This window comes from Nelumbo nucifera, chromosome 2 (assembly GCF_055504915.1).
Source record: "Nelumbo nucifera cultivar China Antique chromosome 2, China Antique-T2T, whole genome shotgun sequence".
Lineage (NCBI taxonomy): Eukaryota > Viridiplantae > Streptophyta > Magnoliopsida > Proteales > Nelumbonaceae > Nelumbo > Nelumbo nucifera.
This window is the reverse complement of record NC_142650.1, coordinates 96806030-96818322: the sequence shown is the minus strand read 5'-3', so window position 1 is coordinate 96818322 and position 12293 is coordinate 96806030. Positions and strand designations below refer to the sequence as shown.

Sequence of the window (12293 nt, the reverse complement as noted above, 5' to 3'; positions counted from 1 at the left end):
GGAGGGGGTATTTCCGTAAATATAGAAGAACAAGGCAAGAAGGGTAGGAAGTAATAGGAAGTCGGCACGAATACGCTTTTAATAACTCCTGCACTAATCCTACTTTCTAATTAGATGGCAAGAGCGTAATTTAGATGGAAACCGAGGGCTACTATAAATTAGCTTCTTACGAAAACCAGAGGCTTTAGTTTGGATTGTCACTGTATAAATAGTCGAAACCCCGAACTGGCGATTTCGAAAACCGCCACTTCGCTTCGTTTGGTCTCGATGCATATCGCCAAGTTTTTTCACTGCTGTGTTTGTCTGACCGATTAAAGACTCGGTTTGGTCGTGCCTTGGGCGTGAAGTTTCGAAACCCATCTCTTCTTTTGCACGGAAAGCATAGATTTTTGCTCTCTGATCGTCTCTTTTGATCTCCTTGGAGAGATTTGTTGCTTCAAATAGAACTGGGTTATTCCTGTTTTCTTGAATTTTCATTCTGAAAGATGGACGATCGGAGAAGACATCAAGTTGATAATAATCATCATCAAGAGGTCCTGAGGACACCCAAAAAATCGCAGAACAGGAAACCGCCTTCTGGTACGTTTTGGTGTTCTGCTTCGTTTACTTGATTAGCTTGTTAAGTTGTTATGTAGAAGAATGGTTATCTTAAACTGTTGATATATGTGTTCTTGTTGATTGGTTTTCGGTTCAGAGTGCGGGGCATTTAGAGCTAAGCGATGGATACTTGTTGGCCTTTTCCTTTCTTATTGTGTTATGGTTTTGCTTCGTTAATGTGGGTGTACTGTTACTTTTTCTTTCATTCTTTTCCCGAGTGAAGTTGTTTGAGAAGTCGGTTTTATTTGTAGAAAGATCTTTGATAGATGGGGGATGTTTCGATGATTTCTTCTAGGGTTTGAATTTTGTTTTCGTATTCAGGACATAAGAAATGGGTTCGTGTATTATCAATGATTACATATTCAGAATTCCCCTTATCTTGTTTTTACCTTTTTCCCGACTTTTTCTGATCCTAGTGTTCTTTTTCTGTTTAAGGAATCTCCGTTGCTTATTTAAAGGAGGGAAGAAGGGAGTGGACAGTTTCTATAATGCAAATCGATTTGTTAAATTTTTCTTACTCTGTAAGGGAGGAAAAAAGAAGGGGTGAAAAGATCTGCTTCCATTTACTGTTTTGTTATTGGGTGGTTTTGGGATTAAGGAATTAATTTGCATGGGCTCTGTTTGGTTGTCTTTCTCTCTTTCTTTTTTTTATTTTTATTTATTTTTATTTTTTCTCCTTGTTTAATGCTTTGAATGGTTTGATAAATGCTTTTGTTTCTTTAAAATTTCTGAATTGCAGAGGTGTTCCCTTTTTGTAGTAAATGAGGCCATGATTTTTCTCAAGTTGCGATGTTGAGGCTCTCTGTTTACTGATTTTCAGTAGTGTTAGTGGTTCAAATGAAATCATTTAATTTCATCTTTATGGTGTTGTGATTTCAGGGTTTTGGCAGCCTACTGTGCCTTCATGGGAGAAGAAATTTTGCGCTTCTGTGGGTACAATTCCATGGCGAAGGCTCTTGGAAGCAAAGAAAGTAACATCATTCTATGAGAATGTGGTTCAGTGGAATGACTCAGCTGGTGAAGAGGCATTCAACAATGCAAAAAGCCGCTTTTGGGCAAAGATCAATGGACTCCCTTCTGACATTTCTCTGCCTGACCCAGATATCTATATCGACAAGATTGATTGGAACTCTGACGTTGATCCGGAGTTGATATTGGACTTGGATCGAGATCCTGCCGTTCCTGATGAGGGGGACAAGGATGGGAAGGTTTTAGGTCTTACTGATTCTCTCTTATGGTTGAATCGTCCAGTTCCATGCACTGGATGGGATGATGCAGAGGAGGATCCGGTCAGAACAGCTAAGAATTTGTCATCTGATCCCGTATTTGGAGATCGTCGTCAGAATGCTGATATTGATAATAATAATCCTTGGGAATCTGCTAATATTCAGGGGAATGAGAGTGAGAACAGAACATGGGGTCAGGATAAAACATGGGGAAATCATTATCATGGGGGTAATTCATGGGGTTTAAACCAGTGGAAGAACAATGTTAATGAGAATTTGGAATCCAGTAAAACCAATGGAGGTTGGGGAACATGGAATAGGAATAGCAGAAAGAGAGAAAATGCCCAATCAGTACATGTCAAGGTATAAGACCTCCAGGTTCCAAGGACACAACTATCGACAGATCGATGGTGGAAGAACAGTGGCGGTAGGTGTAGGGTGAATTTTGTTTACGATCGCCCAATGATTGATAAAAAGCCATTGGCTCCAAAGCAGTGGAACTCAATCCAATACTGTGGCCCAATTAGTCATCGTGGATGTGGTGAAGCAGGCAACAATTGGGGCATGGAGAAGCCAGTTTCTTAAATGTGGACAGCCTATTTACATATTCATTTTATTCTTTGTTATATAAGCATTTAAGCAAGTGTTAAGGGTCGGCATCATAATGGTAAGACCTGTACCAGCTCGTAAGACTCGCAGGATCGAAGATGTTGTTTCATGTCTTGTTTGCTTCAGAAGAGTTGCCTCCCCCAAGATTTTGAATGGAGGTTTTTCTTTGAGAATAGTTTTATGTAACGACTACATATTGTTCCTTCATCAAATTGATATATTGTTTGGTTTTCATGCAAAATCTGTTTTGCATGTAACACATATTTCTATAGTATATATGACCCAGTTCATATATATTCTTTCATCCCCTCTCCCCTCAATAACTGAACCCTCTTTATAAGTCCTAGAGAAGCATCATCCATTGTAGTTTTATGGAAGTTCAGCTCAAGATTTCATAGTTATGTTTTTCTTACAGTCCTTGAGATTTCTGTTATCCACTAGTTGCAGTGTTATTGTTGGGTCACCTTCTAACTAACATGTTTAAGAGAAACTACTGGTGACATTATCTTTCTGTCTTAAAGCTCCCTGAAATAGCTACCTGTTTCAACTTGTGGGGAAGATTCTGAAGTCATATGCTCTGAGATATTTCCTGAGATTATTCTCGAAAAAAGAAGAGGTAAGAAAACGTGCTATCTATAAATTATGGACTGTGAGTGGATTAGATAGACACAAGAGCATCCATGTCGATCCACAGCCAAGGAAAAGGAGGGGGAAAAAGAAAAAGAAAAAGAAAAAGGAGGATGATGTCCTTTTTCCTTTACATAGATAGTTCTTTCAATTTCGTCGGAGTTATGTTTGTGTGATGGGCAAGGTACGGGGTGGAAAGTGAGTTGCACCTAACAAAGCAGTTCATGTACGAGGAGGCTGTTGGGTGACCAGGGTGGCTGTCGGGTGGGGCTTGGCCTCTCATGCTTGACACACAGCTTGGCCTCTCATGCTGCATGGGTCCCAACTCCGAGTCTGAATCTGCTCCTAACGCAGCGCGCCTCACACCGACCTCAGCGTGTCCTGGCCGCACATCGGGAACATCTCCCGTACCGTATTTGTATTTATTATTCGTGGGAGATGTTTTCCATATGGTTGTGAGGCGCGATGTATGAGGAGCAGGTCTTAATTCCCCAAGGCCATAGTTGGCTGGGCCCAGATCTGTAAATCGAATCGTACAGAACTGCGTTGGTCACATGCTTTGGTGACTCATCTCTTTGGAAAAACATTGATACCTTTTTTTTGTTGGGTGAGGTTGATGTGATGGCCTTGGATTGCTAGCAATGAAGGATGATACCCCACAAGGCCACAAGACGCCCTTATCTGGCCAGGACAAGGACCAGCACCATTTACTTGGCAGTTAAGGCTGTCAATTGGATCGGGTTTGGTCCAGTCCGATCTCAACCCAATGGAAGTCGAATTCAAACCAATCCAATTGAAAAGTAAATGGAGTGGATCTAATCCATTCTACGCAAACTGAATGAAATATTAAAGAATTACATAAAGAACCCAGAAAATATAAAAGAACTACAGAAATCGAGAAATATAATAGAAATTTCATAATAAGTATAAAAATGCTTAAAAGATAGAAAACATAGAAAAACAAGAAAAATTATAGCAATATAAAATATATTGGGGCTGCAAAGGTTCTCAACCACAGCGGTTCAAAATAAATTACCTTTCATACACTTAGGGTCCGTTTGTGTTTTTTTAGATTTTGGAAGGGGGAAAATTAGTCAAAGGGATTTTGGTTGCTATTGACTAAGAAACTCCTGCTCTATTTTTTTTTTTCAGATTTATGTGGGGTCTGTCATTTACTAGAACATGCTTTATAGTTTCACACATTTACTTAAACATAATGTATATTTTGCATTACCTATTACTTAATTAACCTTTCATTAAGAAGTATGTGTTTTTCTTTTGAAAATGATAAAATTATTGCCTAAGCTAAGTGGAAAATTTTTTAGGGTATGGACCTATGGTTGCTTATACTTAAAGTACCCCTAAACTGAGTGTTAAATGTTCAAAGGTATGATTTTGGTTGTTTATTCCAAAAGTATCCTAATACGTTTTTGTATAGAAAACAAAATTGACCAAATAGAGAAAAATATAATGGTTGTCCATGTTTAATTAGGGGGAAAATGACATTTTTGTTTTTAGTTTCTTCAGATTAAATCTATTTGAATGGATGTTAGGGTTAAAATTGTCATTTTTCACTTTCATCTAGTGGAAGGTCAATTAAGTAAATTGATTGAAAACTATAGGGGATGTTTTAGTAAAACACAAACTATAAAGTAGTTTTTAGTAAATTCATGAAACTATAGGGAGTGTTTTAGTAAATAACCCATGAAAATTTTATTTTCCTTGAGTAACTGATACCCATCATTTAAGTGGGTAAGTAATTTTCTCACATGAGGGGAAAGTTGATATTACTTGGATGGGACAAAATTGTCTCTTTTAATAATGACTTTTATGGCTAAAATGGTCATTATCTTATTTACTGAAAAGTGATGGTGCGTGATCTAGTTACTCCCTCCTGGATGGTAGCTCAGATGTGGTCTACTTACATGGTCGATCGAACTGCAAGGAAATACTATTAGGGGACCCAGGGTGCTTTACTCGATGTGGGCACTTCGATGCTTAAGTTAGCGAAGTGTGTAGTAGCGAGGTTGTATGTTTGTGAGTGTTATGGTCACACCATCCGGCAAGGCACCGCGGCGCCGTCATAGGCAGCAGCACACACAGCAGGCCGCACAGCAGTGGGCACTGCCTGGCAGCACTGCACAACAGCATGCACCGTCGATAGTGCGCAGCACGCACCGCCAGGCAGCAGCGCGCACACACCCGGTACCGCACGGTAGCAGCACCATGAGGCGCGCGCACGGCAGCGGCACCCTGAGGCGCGCGTACGCACTGCACGCACACACCGCGCAGCAGCCAGCAGCAGCAGTAGAGTGGGGCCCACACGACAGCTCATAGGGGTGGGCCCATCCTTATCTGGACTCATCAAGCCAACTCGCCGCCAGCTTACCTTATCCTTATCTTATCCCTTATCCTTATCCAATCTCATCTTTATCTTATCTTAAGTAAGAGTGAGTTACCAATAGGAGTAGGTAATTAGGAGTTTGAGTTTAATTAGGAATTTTCTTCTGTAATCTCCTATTTAAGGAGCTACGAATTGAAATAGAGCATTCAGTTTTCCAGTCAAGAAAAGAGTGAGGAGAGTTTGGGTGGTCTCTTGGACAAACACCCTCTTAGGAGAGTTCGGGTGGTCTCTTGGACAAATCACCCATTCAGTTTCCGTAATCGGGTCTGCAAGCAAGGGAAGGCGCAAGGGGAAGCAGGGCTTTCGCACCGTGGACCGACCCGTGACGGGATCCTACGTGCGGGACCATAACAATTGGTATCAGAGCCAAACGTCATGGGCGATATGGAGAAGTTGTCTTCCAAGGTCCACGAACTGGAACACCAACTTGCAGAAACCAGCATGGAGGTTCGTGAAGTCAGGGAAGACGTCCGGGAGATGCGACGCCTGCTGGAAGCATTCCTCTCCAATAAAGAAATGAGTCCGGAGGGAATCGCCAACACAAACAGACGCCGTCCGGACTGGGCAGAGGCATGCAACAAACAACAGATCGCTGCCCCTACAGCTGTAGTTAATTCCAAGGATCAGCGCACGGAGGATGAAACTGTAAAGTCTCCTCTTTTGGCCAGGGACGATGACACGAATATTATAGTAGAACCTGCTGAATGCGCTCCTTTGACGAAGGCAGGTGGGCTTGGCAATGTTGTTGGGGCTTTACCGAAGGCCTTGGCTCAGCGTGGATAAAGTTATGGTTGCGGCACCACCGTATGGTAACTATACAGAAATCCAAGAAACAGGAGTGCACAAGAGATGTAAGGTGGAGGGGCAGGATATAGAGGTAATTTTCTTCCAAGCTTATATTGATGACATAGATTTTGTGTTCATGGACAGTCCTATGTTTTGTAATATTGAGGAAAGAATATATGGGGAAGGCTGAGAGGATATTTTAAAACGCATGGTCCTCTTCGGTAAGGCCGCTCTGGAGGTCCTCTACTGTAAGCATACCCGGTACAGCATTCTTATGATCCACAATAGTGCACAACGGGGTCGTGGTCCAGTACGTGATTTCTGTTATGTGGACCTTCCACAAAACTACTTCAAACTATATGACCCAGGAGGTAGGGAACACTTCAATGTCCTTGCGGCTGTCCTGAGTGTAGCAGAGCGTGTAGTCACTGTAAGCCATGGCTATGCCTGGGAGCGGGAAACAAAAGAAGGTGGTTGGGATCGGCACCAAATAATCCAGCGTGACGCACGGAGAGACGGGGCAGTCCCTGTTGTTCATACTGTTGCTGGACTGAGAAATTGTGTGCAGTCATTGGATCCATTCGCAGAATCCCAAGCCATGTATCCAGAACACGAGCTTGAGGACAAGCTCGTAGTCCGGGAGGGGTGTAATGTTATGGTCACACCATCCGGCAAGGCACCGCGGCGCCGTCATAGGCAGCAGCACACACAACAGGTCGCAGAGCAGTGGGCACCGCCTGGCAGCACTGCACAGCAGCATGCACCGTCGATAGTGCGCAGCACGCACCGCCAGACAGCAGCGCACACCACACGCACCGCATGGCAGCATGCACCATGCACACGCCCGGCACCGCACGGCAGCGGCACCATGGCGCGCAGCACACACCGCCAGGCAGCAGCGCGCACCGCACGCACTGTACGCCAGCACGCACCGCGTACACACCCGGTACCGCACGGTAGCAGCACCATGAGGCGCGCGTACGCACTGCGCGCACGCACCGCGCGGCAGCCAGCAGCAGCAGTAGAGCGGGGCCCACATGACAGCTCATAGGGGTGGGCCCATCCTTATCTGGACTCATCAAGCCAACTCGCCGCCAGCTTACCTTATCCTTATCTTATCCCTTATCCTTATCTAATCTCATCTTTATCTTATCTTAAGTAAGAGTGAGTTACCAATAGGAGTAGGTAATTAGGAGTTTGAGTTTAATTAGGAATTTTCTTCTGTAATCTCCTATTTAAGGAGCTACGAATTGAAATAGAGCATTCAGTTTTCCAGTCAAGAAAAGAGTGAGGAGAGTTTGGGTGGTCTCTTGGACAAACACCCTCTTAGGAGAGTTCGGGTGGTCTCTTGGACAAATCACCCATTCAGTTTCCATAATCGGGTCTGCAAGCAAGGGAAGGTGCAAGGGGAAGCAGGGCTTTCGCACCGTGGACCGACCCGTGACGGGATCCTACGTGCGGGACCATAACAGTGAGTAAGAGAGCTAAAGAGCTAAATCATGCATACCTTATGAGGTTGGAGGTGATGTTCTTATATAGGCAAACTGTCGTAGGCCTCACGAAACATGTTTGAGATCTCTAGCCCGTGTTACCTAGAGTCTGTTTCGCATCCAAAGATGGACCTCGTGTGATTTGATAAGGCTTATCGAGTCTGTTTGATCCGGGTGGGATAAGGAAAAGGCTTGTTGACGTGCGATGTAATCCCGGAAAGGTTGGAGACAACTAGCTAGCTTCTAGAAGTGGGTTACATGGCACCTCGGCAGGTTGGGATACCACGAGTTGCTCGAACCTCAGTCTTGGATGATGTACCAAGATGCCCGAGCTGACCTGGCCAGTTGAGGTGTTGGAAAGTGTTGAGTTGTCATCCAGTCATCAAGTCGCTCCACGTGTTCGCATGCTAATAGGTCGGGCCAAATTACCACTCATCAAAAAGCGAATAGTGCCTCATTGGCTCAACATTAAAATACAATTACTTTGAAGAGGAAAAGGATCAAATCACACAGGTACTATTCTTTACAATCAACCTGATATCATTTAAAAGCTTGCAACCATGGTTTTCAAAATTGGACCGAACAATTGGATCGTAAAAACCAAAAACCCATCAGGTGACCGATTCCGTTTTATCTCAAAACCATTGATTTGTTTAACAAACCGCTAACCCAGGCGGTGAAAGTGGGTGTGAATCACTTACCCACCTGATGAAAATTTAAATTACATGGGTAACATTTCGCCTGACCGAATGCTATTTTGTGAGTATCCGGCCAATATTTCTCCAAGAATCACTTGCCCAGAGGACAATTTACCCTGGTAATGCAAAACCAAGGAAGCCCCGATGTTAAATGTAGGGGAAATGTTGATACTGAAATCCTTGACCTATATTTTTGACATTGACTACCGAAAAAAAAAAAAGAAGTGCAGCCTTAGATAAAACCAACACGATAGTTGCATCCCACACGTGTTCCATTTGCATTGTTTTATGTTCAGAATACAAACTCAAGCAAAATAAAGCATTATATATACATAAAACTTGTACCTTGCCTTCATAAGCTATAGTCAATCAATATAGATGAAGAATATAATTCTATGCAACATGGTATTAACTGCAGAGTGCGGACTACCCATAGCCGTTAAATAGGATAATTTCTGCAACTTCGATTCCCCAGCACCAAATTAGGTTATGCTTGATAGTAAGTACAGGACATTTGAAGAGCTTTAGACAATTGTCCCAACACAGCACAATTGTGCCACGTGTCATTTTTAGGCATGCCACATGTCATTTGACACAAGCAGGAGCTATTCACGCGCAAATCAATATATAAAGATCTCAATCATACAATTAATCACAAAATTGAAATTTTAACGTTCAACTGGTGATTCAACAATAGTCAACCACTTAGGTTGGACAATATAATTTTAGGATAATGACGGTTCAGCACAGGGTCAGAATTTGTTGTAGGGTAGGTGTCAGGTTAGAATTGATGTCAATTCACAGGCGGATATAAGTCCATAAAGTGTGAGTTTTGAACATTTTGGATGTTTATAACTCTATAGTGAAAATCAGAAATATGCATTGAACATATCCGTACTTCTTCGTATGAATAAACAGGTTTTAAACAAATCCCAAATTTTAACTTTTAAAAGATTTGGACCTAAAATTGAGATCAGATGACGATTTGATTTGATTTGAATGATTCAATCATCCGGGTTAACGACGAGCTGAAAACATTGGCTGATAGGCTAACTCTACAGTATGGTATGTTATATTTATTTAACAATGAAAAGAGATCACCACCACAAAAATATCTTCCCTTGATCTGATGTTCTACTAAGTGGTGCAAAATAAATCTGCATTTTGGAATGTCTTTTAAATACCAAATATGTCCCGTTGAAAAGTGAGAGTAGTGGGTGACATGAGAACCGTCTGGACTCTGGAATGCTTGGATCAGCCCGACCAACCCATTAAGTCAAACAGGTGACATGGTTTAGAGTTGATCGACAAAAACAAGCAATGCAACAAGCCCTTCAATTTCAATGGCCATAATAACTGTCTCATATGCTTACATGCAGCTCCAGCCATGAGTCGTAAACCGGCCGGCGACCAGCGTTAGTGGTAAAAAATGCAATTAGAGTGATTCAAACCTAAATCATTTAGCATTAAACTCTTATCTGCATTTTTAATCCACTAGACCACATTTCATGCTATGAAATGAAATAGAATATTATTTTATCAATTCTAGTGTCCACCTGTAATGTAGATAAATAACATATATTTGTGTCCAACTCAATAAAGAAATAATATTCAAAACTAATATTTTGTAAATTAGTAGAATAAATAATTTCTTAAATCCACATTAATATCGAAAAGTGGTTTTTAATCTCAAAAAATTTATACGAATAAAGATATTAATAGTATAATAAATTAATAATTACTATTTTAATTTTAATTAAATAAAAGTATATATATTATTTACAAAAATAAAAATGTTATTTATAAAATATTCAAGAATATAATATAAATTGAATTTGTCAAATCCATTATCCTACATTTATATAAAAAAAATGATTTTATCTAAAAAATTATGGAAAAAATGTTAATAATGGAATAATTATTTTAGTAGTTAAAAATTATGAATTTGCATATATTTGATATATTTTAAGTTAATAGTATATATTTTATAAATTTTTAATTGATATTTTAGTTACATTTTATAATAACATGTTTATTGTTTACAAAAATAAAAATTTTGTTAACTAAACATTTGAGAATTAATTCTTAGTTAACTTTTGGTTAATATTACAAATTAAAAATAATAAAATAGAAAATTATCAATATAATAATTCATGTATAATAGTTGCATATGTTTTGTGCCTTGAAATTCAGTAGAAAATAACATAATAATAGCTTTATGCATGTATTAATTTGGAAAAAAATATATATAATATGTTATAGGATTCTTGATTGATACATTATCAATAAAATTTTATGATTTCTATGCATCCTACTGTATTAACTGTAATATATTTCTTCTCATATACCTTTAGAATATACAATTTCTATAAATTTATACATTAGTTATGGCTATTTTAATCTTAAATATAATGTTATTAATATATTTATGGAATTTATATCCATTTTTTTTGGTGTATCCATATTTTTCGTCCATATCCATGCGTTTCCGAAACATATTCGTATCCATATCCAAGTGGTCCGATACGATACTCGGTATTGATACTTTAATCCTTGTATGGACCTATCCACCATTTATAGTGACATGGGTATAATTGGCCATTTCATTAGATGATGACACGTGACAACACCCAAGGACATTTTTCGCCACTTTGACATTGGTTAAAGGCATTGTCATAACTCCCACAAATCATTACTGCGGAGCATTTACTACAGGCATTACATTCTCAGCTACACTTACTCCCAGTGCACTTATGAGGGGGTAACGCTTGGTCGTCATCTTTGTAACAACCCTATTCATGACTAAGATTCACAGGACGATTACTGACTGCCCATTATTTCTCGCCCAGGTGACTCCGATTATAAAAGGGCACCTAAGCCTAAGGTATAGATTTATGCACACTTGAGTTATAGTGCACTTATGAGGGGGTAATGCTCGCCCCTCATCTCTGTAATAACCCTATTCATGATTGAGATTCATAGGACGGTTACCGACTGCCCATTATTTCTCTCCCAGGTGACTCCAATTATAAAAGGGCACCTAAGCCTATGGTATAGATTTATGCACACTTGAGTTATTTACTCAATTCTTGTTGTGACCTCGACTCTCCCTCATCCTTCGACTAACTTGACCGTCAGAGTCCTCACCCCTAGGAACACTCCTAGGGGATCGAACGTCTTTTCACTCTTTATAGGTGGGACCTTTGGTTCTCAGCCTTGGAAGTTACTAAATTGCCCTTGGCTCCAGATTTGGCAGTAATAATTGACACCGTCTACGAGAATGATCTCTTCGGCAAAGTAAGAGGCCTTCAACAAAATGGCCACCTCGTCGGCGCCTAGGATCAACAAGGCAGAAGATCTGCCTACGTCTCAATTAGCTAGCGGTTAGGTGGACGCATGGGAGAGGAGCCCTCGGAGTCGGAGGATAGCAGCCGAAGAGTAAGCCGACATCGCTCCAACACCTCTAGGCACCCCCAAATCTGAGGTGTTAACCGCTCGACCTCCCATGCTTGTGGTGTCCTAGATGACCAATGAGAGCATCCTACGAACCGTGTTGCCTCCAACCACAATAGGGACGACGACGGGTCAAATATCCATTTTGACCCCCATATATGAGAGTTTTTGTTTGTCTTTTTGGGAGTATCATTGGAAAATAAAAAAGTTGTATGATTACACTTTAAGAGATAAGAGATAAGAGGAAACGAACAATCATTTTTCTCTTAAAATTAAAAGATTCCTCTAAAACCTCCCTAGACGTTAACTTTCTGTCACACTCCGTTCAAATGTGACATCACATGATTGAAAATTCCTAAAATACCCTTTTATACTTGGACAAGAAAAACTAAAACCCACTTCT

At 40.6% G+C, this 12293-nt stretch overlaps 1 protein-coding gene across 1 annotated transcript; it reads left to right on the top strand.

The window, feature by feature from the left end:
* The first annotated feature begins 217 nt into the window (after positions 1 to 217).
* Positions 218 to 2863, top strand: LOC104589879 (uncharacterized). The gene is made up of 2 exons (XM_010248327.3): positions 218 to 579; positions 1477 to 2863. The coding sequence occupies exons 1-2, from the start codon at positions 486 to 488 to the stop codon at positions 2190 to 2192; spliced, it is 810 nt and encodes a 269-aa protein (XP_010246629.1). The 5' UTR covers positions 218 to 485; the 3' UTR covers positions 2193 to 2863.
* Positions 2864 to 12293: the final 9430 nt, after the last annotated feature.

Bases quoted from the DNA above. Each gene is read 5' to 3' on its own strand.
- LOC104589879 (XM_010248327.3), top strand. From the start codon at position 486: ATGGACGATCGGAGAAGACATCAAGTTGATAATAATCATCATCAAGAG. The intron at 580-1,476 runs GTACGTTTTGGT...TTGTGATTTCAG, and splicing joins GAACAGGAAACCGCCTTCTG to GGTTTTGGCAGCCTACTGTG.